The sequence below is a fragment of the Pseudophryne corroboree genome, chromosome 2, assembly GCF_028390025.1.
Source record: "Pseudophryne corroboree isolate aPseCor3 chromosome 2, aPseCor3.hap2, whole genome shotgun sequence".
NCBI lineage: Eukaryota > Metazoa > Chordata > Amphibia > Anura > Myobatrachidae > Pseudophryne > Pseudophryne corroboree.
In genome coordinates, this window is record NC_086445.1 from 694,189,918 (window position 1) to 694,209,270 (window position 19,353).

The 19,353-nt window shown below is 45.6% G+C and overlaps 1 protein-coding gene across 1 annotated transcript in view; it reads left to right on the forward strand.

Annotated features, from left to right (window-relative positions):
- Positions 1-19,353, forward strand: part of PIK3C2B (phosphatidylinositol-4-phosphate 3-kinase catalytic subunit type 2 beta) — a 257,575-nt gene that overhangs the window by 157,826 nt on the left and 80,396 nt on the right. The window contains exons 16-20 of the mRNA XM_063955240.1: positions 4,412-4,554; positions 8,574-8,762; positions 9,433-9,526; positions 18,055-18,149; positions 18,260-18,440. Coding sequence (XP_063811310.1) covers positions 4,412-4,554; positions 8,574-8,762; positions 9,433-9,526; positions 18,055-18,149; positions 18,260-18,440 — 702 coding nt within the window. The remainder of the gene's footprint in view (positions 1-4,411; positions 4,555-8,573; positions 8,763-9,432; positions 9,527-18,054; positions 18,150-18,259; positions 18,441-19,353) is intronic.

The following is a 19,353-nucleotide window of genomic DNA, read 5'->3' on the forward strand; positions in this document are numbered from 1 at the left end:
AGTCCGAGGTGCGTCCTTTCTTGCCAGAGGCGGGGGCAGAGGGAAGAAGCTGCACAACACAGCTAGTTCCCAGGAACAGAAGTCCTCCCCGGCCTCTACAAAGATCCACCGCATGTCGCTGGGGCTCCACAGGCGGAGCTAGGCCCGGTGGGGGCACGCCTTCGTAAGTTCAGCCACAAGTGGGTTCACTCCCTGTTAGATCCCTGGGCAATAGATATTGTGTCTCTGGGATACAAGCTGGACTTTGAGAAGATGCTTCCTCACCGACGGCCCTGCCGGCTTCCCCCCACGAGAGGGAAACAGTGTTAACTGCAATTCACAAATTGTATCTTCAACAGGTGGTGGTCAAGGTTCCCCTCCTTCAACAAGGAGGGGGTTATTATTCGACCATGTTGTAGTCCCGAAACCAGACTGTTCGGTCGGACCCATATTGAATTTAAAATCCCTGAACATATACCTGAAAAGGTTCAAGTTCAAGATGGAATCGCTAAGAGCGGTTATTGCAAGCCTGAAAGGGGGAGATTTTATGGTGACTCGGGACATAAAGGATGCATACCTTCATGTCCCCATTTATCCACCTCATCAGGCGTACATCAGAATTGCGGTACGGGATTGTCATTACCAATTTCAGACGTTGCCGTTTGGTCTCTCCACGGCCTTGAGAATATTCACCAAGGTAATGGCGGAAATGATGGTGCTCCTGCGGAAGCAAGGTGTCACTATTATCACATACTTGGACGATCTCCTCATAAAAGCGAGATCAAGAGAGCAGTTGCTGAACAGCGTATCACTTTCTCTGGAAGTGTAACGGCAACACGGCTGTATTCTATATATTCCAAAGTCGCAGTTGGTTCTTACAGCTCATCTGCCTCTCCTAGGCATGATCCTAGACACAGACCAGAAAAGGGTTTATCTCCCGATAGAGAGAGCTCAGGAGCTCGTGACACTGGTCAGGAATCTATTAAAACCAAAACAGGTGTCAGTGCATCACTGCAATCGAGTCCTGGGAAGGAGGGTGGCATCATACGAGGCCATTCCCTTCGGCAGGTTCCATACGAGGACCTTCCAATGGGACTTACTGGACAAGTGGTCCGGATCACATCTTCAGATGCATCGGTTAATCACCCTATCCCCCTGAGCCAGGGTGTCTCTCCTGTGGTGGCTGCAGAGTGCTCACCTTCTCGAAGGTCGCAGATTCGGCATTCAGGACTGGGTCCTGGTGACCACGGATGCAAGCCACCGAGGGTGGGGGGCAGTCACACAGGGAAGAAATTTCCAAGGGCTGTGGTCAAGGCAGGAAACTTGCCTTCATATCAATATCCTGGAACTAAGGGCCATATACAACGCCCTAAGTCAAGCGGAGACCCTGCTTCGCGACCAAACGGTTCTGATTCAGTCAGACAATATCACCGCAGTGGCTCATGTAAACCGCCTAGGCGGCACAAGGAGCAGGGTGGCGATGGTAGAAGCCACCAGAATTCTTCGCTGGGCGGAGAATCACGTAAGCGCACTGTCAGCAGTGTTCATTCCGGGAGTGGACAACTGGGAAGCAGACTTCCTCAGCAGGCACGACCTCCACCCGGGAGAGTGGGGACTTCATCAAGAAGTCTTCGCGCAGCTTGTAGGTCGGTGGGAACTGCCACAGGTGGACATGATGGCATCCCGCCTCAACAAAAAGCTACAGAGGTATTGCGCCAGGTCAAGAGACTCTCAGGCGATAGCTATAGACGCACTGGTGACACCGTGGATGTTCCAGTCGGTTTATATGTTTCCTCCTTTTCCTCTCTTACCCAAGTTGCTGAGAATCATAAGGAAAAGAGGAGTGAGAACAATACTCATTGTTCCGGATTGGCCAAGAAGGACTTGGTATCCAGAGCTGCAAGATATGCTCACAGAGGACCCATGGCCTCTGCCTCTAGGGCAGGATCTGTTGCAGCAGGGACCTTGTATGTTCCAAGACTTACCGCAGCTGCGTTTTGACGGCATGGCGGTTGGACGCCGGATCCTAGTAGAAAAGAGGGATTCCGGATGAGGTTATTCCTACGCTGATAAGGGCTAGGAAGGACGTGACGGCTAAACATTATCACCGTATACGGCGAAAATTTGTTGCTGGGTGTGAGGCCAGGAATGCCTCTACAAAGGAAGTCCAGCTGGGCCGTTTCCTTCACTTCCTACAGTCGGGAGTGACTTTGGGCCTAGAATTGGGGTCCATTAAGGTCCAGATTTCGGCCCGATCCATTTTCTTTCATACAAAAACTAGCTTCTCTACCTGAAGTTCAGACGTTTGTAAAGGGAGTGCTGCATATTCAGCCCCTTTTTTGTGGCACCTTGGGATCTTAACGTGGTGTTGAGTTTCCTGAAATCTCACTGGTTTGAGCCGCTTAAGACCGTGGAGTTAAAATATCTCACGTGGAAAGTGGTCAAAAATTGGCGGTTTTGTCATGTAAAAGCCCCTATCTGGTTTTCCATATGGACAGGGCAGAATTACGGACTCGTCCGCAATTTCTGCCAAAGTGTCATCTTTTCATGTGAACCAACCTATTGTGGTGCCTGCGGCTACTCATGACTTGGAGGATTCCAAGTTACTAGATGTAGTCAGGGCTTTGAAGATCTATGTAGCCAGATCGGCTGGAGTCAGGAAACCTGACTCGCTGTTTATCCTGTATGCATCCAACAAGCTGGGTGCTCCTGCTTCAAAGCAAACTATTGCTCGCTGGATCTGTAACACGATTCAGCAGGCTCATTCTGCGGCTGGCTTGCCGCCTCCAAAATCAGTAAAAGCCCATTCCACAAGGAAGGTGGGCTCTTCTTGGGCGGCTGCCCGAGGGGTCTCGGCATTACAGCTTTGCCGAGCAGGTACTTGGTCGGGTTCAAACACTTTTGCAAAGTTCCACAAGTTTGATACCCTGGCTGAGAAACACCTTGTGTTTGCTCATTCGGTGCTGCAGAGTCATCCGCACTCTCCCGCCCGTTTGGGAGCTTTGGTATAATCCCCATGGTCCTTACGGAGTCCCCAGCATCCACTAGGACGTTAGAGAAAATAAGATTTTACTCACCGGTAAATCTATTTCTCGTAGTCCGTAGTGGATGCTGGGCGCCCGTCCCAAGTGCGAACTTCTTCTGCAATACTTGTATATAGTTATTGCTTAAATAAGGGTTATGTTATGGTTGCATCAGGTTTGTCTGATGCTCTGTTGTTGTTCATACTGTTGACTGGGTATGTTATCACAAGTTATACGGTGTGATTGGTGTGGCTGGTATGAGTCTTACCCTGGATTCCAAAATCCTTTCCTTGTAATGTCAGCTCTTCCGGGCACAGTTTCCTTAACTGAGGTCTGGAGGAGGGGCATAGAGGGAGGAGCCAGTGCACACCAGTAGTACTAAATCTTTCTTAGAGTGCCCAGTCTCCTGCAGAGCCAGTCTATTCCCCATGGTCCTTACGGAGTCCCCAGCATCCACTACGGACTACGAGAAATAGATTTACCGGTGAGTAAAATCTTATTTTCCCTCCCCCATCCCCCCCAATATAATAATAAAATAGTAGCAGTGTCACAGTTAATGATTGCCCTCATTAGCAGTGCATTGTGATTCCTCTCCGGATTGCTCCGATAGATGTGGTGGTTTTATGTTTGTTTTGCAGCGGTTTAGTCAAAATGCCATTAAAATGGACAATCATGCAACTGCTGTAATACAGATGGATCTCAACGGCGGTGCACAGAACCCTATTAAAACTGCTGAATAGCAAGTTCATTTTATTGCTGTTTCCGTTTTCCAGCGATGTGCAATGATTTCAAAAGCCCAGCAGAACCGCTGCTTGTTACATTTCCCTTTACGTCTCTTACACGTCCAGATAGCCCCAGTTTAGAAGTGAGTGAACATAGAAAAACAAAAGTAGTTCACTCGATGAGTGAGCTGATCATGTGGGAGGCAGTGACCTCTCTATTCTGGTGATGCTGTTGTTGGGGGCAGGGGTGCAAATGGCAGGGGCAAGGGCATAGAGAGAGGGAGGAATACATTTTATTTGTATAGCACTCTTTCTACAACAGGACATTGGCAGGAAATGACAGCATGCAGTTACATGCATGCTTTAACAACACATCTCGCATTCATATACCGGATCGTGCAGTGTGTACAGCACGCATGATATATCGTTACATCACAATGCGCCATAGGCTGGGTCACACAATGTGCAGTATATATCTAGCTTTAGGCAGTGGACGGAGTATTGTCATCCAGCAGCACAGTGGTAGTAATGTGAGGCTTTGGTTGTACTGAATACATCGGTACTGAGTATATCCTGGCACTTCTACATACAACTTGTGTGAGTATTTGGTTTTCTGACATTTTGTTTTTCTCCAGGCAGCCTTAACTTTCTAAACAAACTCCCCCCCTCCCCTTTATCTATCTACAGATCGACTTCCCTACTTCTGCATTTGATGTGAAATTCACAAAGCCAGAAAGTAAGGCATTTAGTCCCAGGTACGACTTGTCCTGCTTGTCTGAGGAGGACAGGAGCAAGCTGCGTGAGGCCATGCAGAAGGAGTCTTTATACTGGTGCGTTCCTGGGTTCTATGATGAAAAGAGGTTTTGTTTTTATGTTGCCAAAAGCCCTTAAATTAGCACTTCTTTCCTTAAATTCAGTTCTTCTATTTGTTAAGATGATTTGGTAATAGAGGTTGAGTGTCCCATATCCAAATATTCCAAAATATGGAATATTTCGAAATACAGAATTTTTTGAGTAAGACTGAGATAGTGAAACCTTTGTTTTCTGATGGCTCAATGTACACAAACTTTGTTTAATACACACATTTATTAAAATTATTGTATTAAATGACCTTCAGGCTTTGTTTATCAGGTGTATATGAAACATAAATGAATTGTGTGAATGTACACAAACTTTGTGTAATACTCAAAGTTACGAAAAATATTGGGTAAAATTACCTTCAGGCTGTGTATATAAGGTGTATATGAAACATAATTGCATTCGGTGCTTAGACTTGGGCCCCATTGTCATGATATCTCATTATGGTATGCAACTATTCCAATATACAGAAAAATTTGATATCCAAAATACTTCTGGCCGCAACTATTTTGGATATGGGATACTCAACCTGTAGTTAAAAAGTGCATTTATATTTATCAAACATCGGCCTAAGGGCAGTCTGCTTCTAAAATGTATCAACAGCCGGGCAGCTCTAATGGATTACTGTCCCTCTTGTAGTGGATATTGCCAAGCTAGAGTAGAGAGAATGGTCAGTGAAAGCTCAGATTTCTGGGATCAAGTTGATTATGCCTAAAACCAGTATATGCAATGAAGACATTTTTTTATCCGCTATAAGATATTTTCCATTGGAAGTCATGTTATCATATGGAGGTTCTGTGTTTAGAAATTGGTAGATTTCCTTACATTCAGCTGGATCCATTTTGGGAGGTAATACTTCAACACTAAAGCAAGCTCAGTTGACTTATTGAATGTCACTTAATAGGTAGACCTCAGCTTGGACTACTGGTGTGAGTAATTGTGTTAACGGGTTTATTCTGTAAGTGTTGAGAAGCCAGAAGGTTAAAATAGCATTAAATGAACTACATATTGTAGAATAAAGAAAGTCTGCAGTTTAGCACAGCTTCTGGGTGCCTTGACGTTATTGTAACACAATTTTAAGGACAGTTAAAAGTATGTAAAATCATTATGCAAGATATCAGTAATATATAGCAAAGGCTGTGCATTATCGAGTGGAATAATATATCTGAAATAACTATCGTGTTTATACTGCACACAGTGTCCACCCTGCTCTTTCATTTCTCTGCTGCTATGGTAGGAGAGGTGATACTCTACCTGAGCATTCAGAGACTGAGTAACATCTTTGCAGTCTGGCTGTGCAGTAATACACTGTGGAATTGGTGCAGAGTTATGCGCAATTGCGGCACAATTTTTTTTTTTTAAATAGCTGCATTGGACCATATGCTTAGTTGCAACTATTCTGAGATGTTTTCTAGTTGGCTACTGTAGCATACAGTATGTATCTAGTCTATACCCAAATTATGGGGCAGATGTATTAAGCTTGGAGAAGTGATAAAGCAGTGATAAGTGCAAGGTGATAACGCACCAGCCAATCCGTTCCATTATGTAAATTGACAGTTAGAAGCTGATTGGCTGCTGCGTTATCATCTTGCACTTATCACTGCTTTATCACTTCTCTAGACGTAATACGTGCATCTGCCCCTATGTTCCATACATGTCTCCATACATGTATGTCTCACTTGTGGATATATTTTTAACCATTTATTTTATTTGCAACAAATGCATTTGATACAAGGCATCAATAAAACCTCTGAAACATCTCTAGTACAGCAAGAGCAATTTTCCACCTCGTATGCCAACTAAAACTTCCAAAACATTGGCTTAAACATAAGTACAAAGGAATAATATATGCTCGAGTGACAAAGAAGTCACTAATTAGCTTCGGCAGAGCTATCACAACCAGCCAGTCACAAGCATTAAATAGTGTTGGGGACTGTCATTATCACCATCTGCTATTTGCACCTTCCCCTGACCACCTGTTTTATACAAGGTTGGAATGGTGAACTGTCCCAGGTTTGAGATGGCAGCATCTTTTGTCAGATTAAGTATCCATATCACCAGTATTACTTGTTGTGTATAATATTACTATAGGGACCTCTGACCTGCCCCCATCCATAGCCTACAAACACTTCATCTTCAGATCCTCTACACTCGTATTCTCCCCACTCTTCTCCAGTTCTGTGCACTTGTGCCCAAAAGCTGACTACAGATGTCAGACATTGGGCAGTTTGTGACATGTCATGGGTGTGATCTGAGAGTTACACACACTCTCATACATGTTGCAGCTGTTTCCTGGTAACTGAACACCCTGACTGGTCTGGGAATATAGCAAGAAAGATTGTAACTTGGTTTCACAATGACATTGTCTCTGTGACTTTAAACCTGTCATTTAATACTCCTGCTAAACGGAGATTGAAAGTGATAGCTCAGACTTCTGGCCCTCAATGATCCTTATTTTACTTTTGTTGTCTTTTGTTTTTATTAGGTTTATATTGTATGTTATAACCCTGGTCACTTTTACAGCTAAATTTGACAAACATCATATGATTCCATACTTTGAAATTGTGGTCTTTGTTTTAAAGAAATTGCTCTTATAAACAATTTATGCTTTAAGACATTCTAAACATGGTCAAAGCAGGTGTCTCTCTTACGTAGTAACAGTCACTTCCTGGAACCTCTCCGGTGACATGAACCTGTCAGAGTCAACGTGACAGGTTCGTCACCTTCTGCAGATGTACCGGTATATTGCCCTCTAGTGACCAAGTCATCTCATTACTGCACTTTTTATTAGCTGAAGAATTCTTGCCATTCATTGAATTCTGAAAAGTATATGCTATTTATGTTCAGAGCATATTTTTACAATTGTTTTCTAGAAATGTTCACTCCAAGGATATGTAGATGTATTTGTTTTAGATGTTCTTCATATACCGACTTTACTAAGATCTTCTATTTTATGCTAATATTTTATTAACACATATTGAATGAAATAAATGGAGTAATATTTCTGTCTACGGTGAATAGAAAATAGTTCTGTCATTTCTGATTTCCTTACACTTTGCGGATGATCCATATTATTATTAAGAGACGTCCTGAGACTTCTGATCTGTAGCCCCATGCTGAGCATTGACATTCAATTTCCTTTCTAAAATGATCTCCGTTATCGCGCATATTGGTAGTCATTCCGAGTTGTTCGCTCGCTGCCGTTTTTCGCAGCGCAGCGATCAGGTGAAAAAACGGCATTTATGCGCATGGTACGCAATGCGCATGCGCTAAGTACTTTCACACAAAAGTTTGCAGTTTTACAGAAGCTCGAGTGACGTTTTTCAGTCGCTCGAGTGTTCGTAGTATGATTGACAGGAAGTGGGTGTCTCTGTGCGGCAACTCAGTGTTTTCAGGGAGTGTGCTAAAAAACGCAGGCGTGCCAGGTAAAAACGCAGGAGAGGCTGGAGAAACGGGGGAGTGGCTGGCCGAACGCAGGGCGTGTTTGTGACGTCAAACCAGGAACTAAACAGACTGCCGTCATCGCAAGATAGGAGTAGGTCTGGAGCTACCCAGAAACGGCATGACATTTTTCCTGTGCAGTTCTGCTAATCTTTGTTCGCACTTCTGCTAAGCTAAAATACACTCCCAGAGGATGGCGGCCTAGCGTTTGCATTGCTGCTAAAAGCAGCTAGCAAGCGATAAACTCGGAATGGGGGCCATTGTGCCCATAGTAATCAGGTTTAGCTGTGTAAAGGGCTGGGTGCCTCACTACTCCGGGGGTAGCGAGCTGAAATAATGATACAACGTCCCTGAGGGCAGAAACAGAATGGGTGTGGAAAGGGGTGAAAAGAATTGAATCCCGCCCATAGTTTCTTCTTTATGTTTAAACAATGTGGTTTATTGCTATAGTATCATGTGATATGACTCTTCATATAAAATGTAATAGCCAGAGGTGGTTGGTGTGTTTATCATGGAGGAAATTACATTGCCTTGGTATTTTTATTTTCAGGCTGACGGATGTGGATAAGAAACGATTGTGGGAAATGCGCTACTACTGCCACTCTGAGATTAGTTCCCTTCCATTGTTGTTGGCCAGTGCACCGAGTTGGCAGTGGGCATGCCTGCCAGACATCTATGCGTTACTAGGCCAGTGGACTCATATGAAACATCAGGATGCCCTGGGTCTGCTTCATGCCACGTATGTACAAGTACTGATACATATCTCTAGATTGAGGCAATGATTAACTGTAACTGGCTAGAGATTATCTCCCCTCCACATCTGTGTCTCCTACAAACCAACCAACATATATATTATTCTGTTTAAGCTTCATGTTCTGTTCACATTGGTAACAGTTATCTTCTGAGATAATTACAGAATAATTAGCAGAACTAATAATTCACATATAACTCATTCTAATTCCTTAATTTTTAATTTTGTTGTCTCCTATTCACTTAAGTGGTTTTATCAGGAATATGAACATAACCAAAGGAAATTGTAATGTTTATTGATTGTAACTTGTAGTAATACTTATAAATGTTGTATGAGTCTTTTCATACTGTCCCCGCGTCCCTCCTGGGTTTTGGGTGCTGATAATTGTTAAGGTATAGGACACAGGTGTTTTACCTGCTTCCTGTCTAGCCCTTCTCTGCAGTTTGTATGACGTACAGCTGAATATACATGCATTCCAGTGACAGTGGGCTGATTCTGCTCACACCTCCCTAGGCTGCCAGCAGCATCAGCCTTCCGTAACCTATCACATGAAGCTGTTGAAAGTGGTTTTGTTGGTTTACGTGGCTAATTGAAATGGCCCTTAATCTATATTATTATAAAAGTTTGCCAGCCAATTCTTACCTAATTTTTTAACCAGGTTCCCAGACCAAGAAGTGAGACGTACAGCCGTGCAGTGGATTGATTCAATTTCTGACGCTGAGCTCCTGGATTACCTACCACAGCTTGTACAGGTGAATATGTTTCCCAGTTGAGCAGATGTAGGTGATCATCAATGACGTTTTCCCACCCTCTGAACACAGTATATCTAACCAATACCTAGAGTACAGTATAACCAGTAAGGTAGATAATTATTTTTTTGTAGAAAACTACCCTTAAGGTTGTTAAATGCCAGTTACTTTTAAGCGGTTGTTAAACTTTATAAATTGTGTACCCTGCATATAAACTGTGATTGTACGTTAAAAGTAGATTTCCATCAAGGCGCACATAGGTTATTAATAAGATTGTGACCAGTTGTGTAAATTCATTCCAGTCGCCCGGAGGCAAGTTGGAGTTTGGTGGCCCCTTTAAAAAAAATAAGAATTTACTTACCGATAATTCTATTTCTCATAGTCCGTAGTGGATGCTGGGGACTCCGTAAGGACCATGGGGAATAGCGGCTCCGCAGGAGACTGGGCACATCTAAAGAAAGCTTTAGGACTATCTGGTGTGCACTGGCTCCTCCCCCTATGACCCTCCTCCAAGCCTCAGTTAGGATACTGTGCCCGGACGAGCGTACACAATAAGGAAGGATTTTGAATCCCGGGTAAGACTCATACCAGCCACACCAATCACACCGTATAACCTGTGATCTGAACCCAGTTAACAGCATGATAACAGAGGAGCCTCTGAAAGATGGCTCACAACAATAATAACCCGATTTTTGTAACAATAACTATGTACAAGTATTGCAGACAATCCGCACTTGGGATGGGCGCCCAGCATCCACTACGGACTATGAGAAATAGAATTATCGGTAAGTAAATTCTTATTTTCTCTAACGTCCTAAGTGGATGCTGGGGACTCCGTAAGGACCATGGGGATTATACCAAAGCTCCCAAACGGGCGGGAGAGTGCGGATGACTCTGCAGCACCAAATGAGAGAACTCCAGGTCCTCCTCAGCCAGGATATCAATTTTGTAGAATTTTACAAACGTATTTGCTCCTGACCAAGTAGCTGCTCGGCAAAGTTGTAAAGCCGAGACCCCTCGGGCAGCCGCCCAAGATGAGCCCACCTTCCTTGTGGAGTGGGCATTTACAGATTTTTGGCTGTGGCAGGCCTGCCACAGAATGTGCAAGCTGAATTGTACTACAAATCCAACGAGCAATAGTCTGCTTAGAAGCAGGAGCACCCAGCTTGTTGGGTGCACACAGGATAAACAGCGAGTCAGATTTCCTGACTCCAGCCGTCCTGGAAACATATATTTTCAGGGCACTGACAACGTCTAGCAACTTGGAGGCCTCCAAGTCCCTAGTAGCCGCAGGCACCACCAATAGGTTGGTTCAGGTGAGACGCTGAAACCACCTTGGGGAGAAACTGAGGACGAGTCCTCAATTCCGCCCTGTCCGAATGGAAAATCAGATAAGGGCTTTTTCAGGATAAAGCCGCCAATTCTGACACGCGCCTGGCCCAGGCCAGGGCCAACAGCATGACCACTTTCCATGTGAGATATTTTAACTCCACAGATTTAAGTGGTTCAAACCAATGTGACTTTTGGAACCCAAAACTACATTGAGATCCCAAAGTGCCACTGGAGGCACAAAAGGAGGCTGTATATGCAGTACCCCTTTTACAAACGTCTGAACTTCAGGGACTGAAGCTAGTTCTTTTTGGAAGAAAATTGACAGGGCCGAAATTTGAACCTTAATGGACCCCAATTTCAGGCCCATAGACACTCCTGTTTGCAGGAAATGTAGGAATCGACCCAGTTGAATTTCCTCCGTCGGGCCTTACTGGCCTCGCACCACGCAACATATTTTCGCCAATTGCGGTGATAATGTTTTTGCGGTTACATCCTTCCTGGCTTTGATCAGGATAGGGATGACTTCATCCGGAATGCCTTTTTTCCTTCAGGATCCGGCGTTCAACCGCCATGCCGTCAAACGCAGCCGCGGTAAGTCTTGGAACAGACTGGGGCCTTGCTGGAGCAGGTCCCTTCTTAGAGGTAGAGGCCACGGATCCTCCGTGAGCATCTCTTGAAGTTCCGGTTACCAAGTCCTTCTTGGCCAATCCGGAACCACGAATATAGTGCTTACTCCTCTCCATCTTATCAGACTCAGTACCTTGGGTATGAGAGGCAGAGGAGGGAACACATACCCTGACTGGTACACCCACGGTGTTACCAGAGCGTCTACAGCTTATTGCCTGAGGGTCCCTGGACCTGGCGCAATACCTGTCGAGTTTTTAATCATGTGGAAGACTTCTGGGTGAAGTCCCCACTCTCCCGGGTGGAGGTCGTGCTGAGGAAGTCTGCTTCCCAGTTGTCCACTCCCGGAATGAATACTGCTGACAGTGCTATCACATGATTTTCCGCCCAGCGAAGAATCCTTGCAGCTTCTGCCATTGCCCTCCTGCTTCTTGTGCCACCCTGTCTGTTTACGTGGGTGACTGCCGTGATGTTGTCCGACTGGATCAACACCGGCTGACCTTGAAGCAGAGGTCTTGCTAAGCTTAGAGCATTGTAAATGTCCCTTAGCTTCAGGATATTTATGTGAAGTGATGTCTCCAGGCTTGACCATAAGCCCTGGATATTCCTTCCCTGTGTGACTGCTCCCCAGCCTCGCAGGCTGGCATCCGTGGTCACCAGGACCCAGTCCTGAATGCCTAATCTGCAGCCCTCTAGAAGATGAGCACTCTGCAACCACCACAGGAGGGACACCCTTGTCCTTGGTGACAGGGTTATCCGCTGATGCATCTGAAGATGCGATCCGGACCATTTGTCCAGCAGGTCCCACTGGAAAGTTCTTGCGTGGAATCTGCCGAATGGGATTGCTTCGTAGGAAGCCACCATTTTACCCAGAACCCTTGTGCATTGATGCACTGAGACTTGGCTCGGTTTTAGGAGGTTCCTGACTAGCTCGGATAACTCCCTGGCTTTCTCCTCCGGGAGAAACACCTTTTTCTGGACTGTGTCCAGGATCATCCCTAGGAACAGAAGACACGTCGTCGGAACCAGGTGCGATTTTGGAATATTGAGAATCCAATCGTGCTGCCGCAACACTACCTGAGATAGTGCTACACCGACCTCCAACTGTTCCCTGGATCTTACCCTTATCAGGGAATTGTCCAAGGAAGGGATAACTAAAATTCACTTCCTTCGAAAGAATATCATCATTTCGGCCATTACCTTGGTAAAGACCCGGGGTGCCGTGTACCATCCATACGGCAGCGTCTGAACTGATAGTGACAGTTCTGTACCATAAACCTGAGGTACCCTTGGTGAGAAGGGTAAATTTTGACATGAAGGTAAGCATCCTTGATGTCCCGAGACATAATGTAGTCCCCTTCTTCCAGGTTCGCAATCACTGCTCTGAGTGACTCAATCTTGAATTTGAACCTCTGTACGTAAGTGTTCAAAGATTTTAGATTTAGAATCGGTCTCACCGAGCCGTCCGGCTTCGGTACCACAACAGTGTGGAATAATACCCCGTTCCCTGTTGCAGGAGGGGTATCTTGATTATCACCTGCTGGGAATACAGCTTGTGAATGGCTTCCAAAACTGTCTCCCTGTCAGAAGGAGACGTCGGTAAAGCCGACTTTAGGAAACGGCGAGGGGGAGACGTCTCGAATTCTAATTTGTACCCCTGAGATATCACCTGAAGGATCCAGGGGTCCACTTGCGAGTGAGCCCACTGCGCGCTGAAATTCATTGAGACGGGCCCCCCACCGTGCCTGATTCTGCTTGTAAAGCCCCAGCGTATACTGAGGGCTTGGCAGAGGTGGGAGAGGGTTTCTGTTCCTGGGAACTGGCTGATTTCTGCAGCCTTTTTCCTCTCCCTCTGTCACGGGGCAGAAATGAGGAACCTTCTGCCCGCTTGTCCACGAAAAGACTGCGCCTGATAATACGGCGTCTTCTCATGTTGAGAGGCGACCTGGGGTACAAACGTGGAATTCCCAGCTGTTGCCGTGGCCACCAGGTCTGAAAGACCGACCCCAAATAACTCCTCCCTTAATAAAGCAATACTTCCAAATGCCGTTTGGAATACGCATCACCTGACCACTGACGTGTCCATAACCCTCTACTGGTAGAAATGGACAACGCGCTTAGACTTGATGCCAGTCGGCAAATATTCCGCTGTGCATCACGCATATATAAAAATGCATCTTTTAAATGCTCTATAGGCAAAAATATACTGTCCCTATCTAGGGTATCAATATTTTCAGTCAGGGAATCCGACCACGCCAACCCAGCACTGCACATCCAGGCTGAGGCGATTGCTGGTCGCAGTATAACACCAGTATGTGTGTAAATACCTTTTAGGATACCCTCCTGCTTTCTATCAGCAGGATCCTTAAGGGCGGCCATCTCAGGCGAAGGTAGAGCCCTTACAAGCGTGTGAGCGCTTTATCCCCCCTAGGGGGTGTTTCCCAACGCACCCTAACCTCTGCGGGAAAGGATATAATGCCAATAACATTTTAGAAATTATCCGTTGTTATCGGGGGAAACCCACGCATCATCACACACCTCATTTAATTTCTCAGATTCAGGAAAACTACAGGTAGTTTTTCCTCACCGAACATAATACCCCTTTTTTTGGTGGTACTCGTATTATCAGAAATGTGTAAAACATTTTTCATTGCCTCAATCACGTAACGTGTGGCCCTACTGGAAGTCACATTCGTCTCTTCACCGTCGACACTGGAGTCAGTATCCGTGTCGGCGTCTATATCTGCCATCTGAGGTAACGGGCGCTTTAGAGCCCCTGACGGCCTATGAGACGTCTGGACAGGCACAAGCTGAGTAGCCGGCTGTCTCATGTCAACCACTGTCTTTTATACAGAGCTGACACTGTCACGTAATTCCTTCCAACAGTTCATCCACTCAGGTGTCGACCCCCTAGGGGGTGACATCACTATTACAGGCAATCTGCTCCGTCTCCACATCATTTTTCTCCTCATACATGTCGACACAAAAGTACCGACATACAGCACACACACAGGGAATGCTCTGATAGAGGACAGGACCCCACTAGCCCTTTGGGGAGACAGAGGGAGAGTTTGCCAGCACACACCAGAGCGCTATATATATATATATACAGGGATAACCTTATATAAGTGTTTTTCCCCTTATAGCTGCTGTATAGTTAATACTGCGCCCAATTAGTGCCCCCCTCTCTTTTTTTAACCCTTTCTGTAGTGTAGTGACTGCAGGGGAGAGACAGGGAGCTTCCCTCCAACGGAGCTGTGAGGGAAAATGGCGCCAGTGTGCTGAGGAGATAGGCTCCGCCCCTTTTTCGCGGACTTTTCTCCTGCTTTTTTATGGATTCTGGCAGGGGTTAAATGCATCCATATAGCCCAGGAGCTATATGTGATGCATTTTTTTGCCATCCAAGGTGTTTTTATTGCGTCTCAGGGCGCCCCCCCCCAGCGCCCTGCACCCTCAGTGACCGAAGTGTGAAGTGTGCTGAGAGCAATGGCGCACAGCTGCAGTGCTGTGCGCTACCTTGTTGAAGACAGGACGTCTTCTGCCGCCGATTTTCCGGACCTCTTCTGCCTTCTGGCTCTGTAAGGGGGCCGGCGGCGCGGCTCTGGGACCCATCCAAGCTGGGCCTGTGATCGTCCCTCTGGAGCTAATGTCCAGTAGCCTAAGAAGCCCAATCCACTCTGCACGCAGGTGAGTTCGCTTCTTCTCCCCTTAGTCCCTCGATGCAGTGAGCCTGTTGCCAGCAGGTCTCACTGAAAATAAAAAACCTAATCTAAAACTTTCACTAAGAAGCTCAGGAGAGCCCCTAGTGTGCACCCTTCTCGTTCGGGCACAGAGATCTAACTGAGGCTTGGAGGAGGGTCATAGGGGGAGGAGCCAGTGCACACCAGATAGTCCTAAAGCTTTCTTTAGATGTGCCCAGTCTCCTGCGGAGCCGATATTCCCCATGGTCCTTACGGAGTCCCCAGCATCCACTTAGGACGTTAGAGAAAAAGAAAAAGGGCAAACAAATATGGTGTGTGTGTGTGTGTGTGTGTGTGTGTGTGTGTGTGTGTATAAAAACACACACAACTTACATAATTATATAGATAGCGCTCTCAGTTGGTCTACGTGCTCCAGCTACGCTGTGTGACAATGGCCGTTGGATCAGGTCAGACTCACGAGATTCAGCCATTTGCAGCATGCAGAATCCGTGTTCACTGGTGGGTCCCATATTACAGACCAGCAGCAGTGGTGGGTGCACCGTCACTTGCTGCAGCACAGGCTGAGCGGTACCAGGCAGGGACTGTCCTCTCCCCTATTGCACAAGTGTTAGCATGGCTCCTGGGACAGAGCAGTTTAATTATGCAGCAGCAGTAGCGGGTGCACCGCAGAGCTCTGTTGGAAGAGCAGCGGTCACACTTGGATCCCACTGTGAACCACACAGGTGCACATGCATGCAGGTGCCCCTTCAGGGCTTGGCTCCCGGAGGCAGGCGTCTCCATTGCCTCTGCGAGTTACGCCCCTGATTGTCACACTGAAGAGCAGAAACGAACTTGGGCTGATGAGAGTACAGTGACAGAGTGTGCATGTTTGTTACAAGTGCACCTAGGTTTCAGAGCAGTGCAGACATTCCATTTTATTTTGCAGATCAAGATGACTGAAATAAAGGGGTTGGGAGGGTGCACTTTTACAGACTTCTTGCTGCGCAGAGCTTGGCACCAGTTCAGGACTGCTACTTACCAATATGAGTAGGTGCACAGTGTCCTACATAATAAATAGGTCATGTGTAGGTCCTAGGTGCCCCTCACATATACACTTCTTACCTTGTGTAGTGCCAGGGAGTTTTGGTTTGTGTGATGCTTGGCTGTGATATAGCCAAGTATAATACTCCCAATCCATAACTAACATAGAGGAGGAAGATGATGTGTCCTTTTGCATTTTAGCAGGTACGCATGCATCACGGTAAGAACAAGCCACAAGCTGCATATAGTCATTCAGTGAGTATGAAGCCGTAGGTGCGAGTGTATGCATGCACCCGTTCTCAGGCACTGCAATCGTGAGCATATTGCTGCGATGCATAAGCATCACGTGGAAGATGAGAAAGTACACAACTGTATGATGCTGCTGGTTCTTTTCCCACTGGTGCTCAGTGTGGGGCACAGAGGTGAACATTTACACATTGAATAGGTAACTTTGTGTCACTCATTACTTGCCCCCCTACACCCTGGTCTCCTAGATGCTTCCTAGGTTTGCCTAGTGCGAATGCCGGCACTTGTGCTAGCAATAAATGACAAGACTTTGATTCAGTGTGGGGGTATTAGCAGGTTGGACTTTGAGTTGACATTTGTGCTGCCAGTTAGCGGTGTCATCTCCTAAGAGTGGAAGGTATGTGCATCCCTTGAACTGGGCTGGGCCAGCTGTTGAGGTGCATTCGTGCAAAGCCAAAGCGATCATTAGTGTGCATCCACTGTGAATTATTCATTGGGTTCACAGTCTTTTTTTGTTTTTTTGTTTATTTATAATTTTTTTATTTATTTAATTGGTCTGAACTTTACCTGATGGTCTTTTTATTAGGCTAAAATGTTTCATACAGAATTAGTATTAACTATAGTGCACCTGAAGAGATTGAAGGGGAGCTAGAAAGAAATGACCAGGGATCAGTGCTGCTCCTGCAATAGATAAAAGGGGATGTAGTCAATGTTGGTAGTAATAATGATGACACTTATGATGTTTACATTTTTAAAATGTTGACAAGCAACATGTCGACATTGTTAGAATGTTGTCATTTAGGTTAGGTCGCAGGGGGAGATTCGGGTTAGGCTGTGGAAGGGGGGGGATTAGGCTGTGCGTGAAAGGGTTAGGGTTAGGCACTAGAGGGAGGGCTATGGGTAAGGGTTAGGGATAGAGAAGGAATACTGACCAAAACGGTCTGACCCGGAAGTGATGGTCACATGACTACCAAGATGCTGATGCTGAAGCTGCGCTGGAGCCACTGCAGGTGCCAGGAGCAGGTAAGTAACTGCTGGGCTAGCAGGGATTATATGTCCACATTCTAACGTGTCGACATTATGACTGTCAACATATAATACCACACCCCTAAGACGTGCTTTGCATATAGGTGATGCATCTAGTTTACAACTATTCATCAATGCGCATATGTCCCTATTTACTAAGTACAAAAGACTAGGCAGACATGCCTGCAAAACCGTATAATATGGCTTATGTCCAATTCTTGATCACCTGCATTTGTATAATCACGCTCTCACTCAGCTTTGCCCTTGTGAGAGTGTCCTGTCACACTTTGGCTGTAAGTGTAGATGTGAGTCAAATCAGCATCTCCCATTTTCGGAGGATGCACAGAGTGAATTCATACAAGATACGCTCTACAAATGGATGTAGGTTCAACTCTCTATCAGTTCCTAACAGAGCAGCTTTATATTTACACTTTATATTATGTGTGTATTAGTATGCACCCCCGCCCTCCTAACGCTATATCTGTCCTGCACACATCAGTGCAACATTATTGCATCAAGACGAAAACAGTGCATTGCATATATTTAATATCTAGGTATCTCTTCTGCTGCTTTCCTAATCAGGCGTTGAAATATGAATGTTACCTGGATAGCCCACTTGTCAGGTTCCTACTGAAAAGAGCCATCTGCGACCTAAGGATCACACACTACTTCTTCTGGTGAGGTTTAGCGTGTGTCTGCGTGTGTATGGCTGTAATGTATTTGTATGTATGCGTATATGTGTGTATAAATATCTGTATGAAATCTAGTGTTATGTTGTTCCACACAGGCTGCTGAAGGATTGTCTGAAGGATTCTCAGTTCAGCATCCGCTATCAGTACCTGCTTGCTGCACTCCTTTGCTGTTGCGGGAAAGGCCTGAGAGAGGAGTTTGATCGTCAGTGCTGGCTGGTGAACACATTAACTAAGTTGGCTCAGAAGGTCAGAGAGGGAGCTCCGTCAGCCAGACCAGTAAGTGTGTCAGGACTCGAGTTCTATAGACAGACTACCATATGATATTACACATACTCCTGTCACTTATGAAATGCAAAGTAGATTTATTATTTGAAATAGCTTAGGTATGAATGCCTATGTTTTATGGAAACTGGACAGATTTGAAGCTATAAGAAGGTTGAAGGACAAATATAATTTAAAAAGGGTTGGTCACTTTAAGAGTTTACTTATTTCTAGTTACTGTCCACCATACTCCGCTCTGGGGACAGTTAGGTGGCTGTGTCCATCATTTACAACCCTGCTGTTTACCTTACGTGCTTCCTTCTGTGGGCAAATTGAAATCTCTGCCATGGGAGGTCTATAGCAAATGAAGGAACAGATTTAGCACTAGCTGCAGCAGCCATCTTATTAGGTGCTAGATCTAATTTACTCCTCTCCCAATGTAGTCTTCAATGTTACTTGTTACTTCAGTCCCCATCAACAAATTTTGAGTCTTCTAAAAGTTTTCATTTATGACTTTAGACTTCAAAACAGCGGGAACTGATGGCTAAAAGGTCACAGTAATGGAAACAAATGACTTAGTTGGAGCTGGAGGGTGGAAACTAGGGGTTGAGGGAGGCCAGAACTTTTAAAAAGGCAAAACAGTGTTGTAGAGAAGAGTTTCCCAAACTCTGCCATTACAGTGCAGGTTTTAAGGATATCCATGATAGTTAAAACAAATTGACTGAGATATTAATTGTCACCTGTGCTCAAGCATGGATAGCCTTAAAACCTGGACTGTAATGGCAGAGTTTGGGAAACACTATTGTAGAGGGAGTAAATATAGATATCTATAGACAGACTAGATGTAAGAGCAAGTTGCTAGAATACAAAAGTACAAGTTGCATTCCTGTCCAGCCCTGCATTACGGCCATAAAGAGCGAGAAACAGA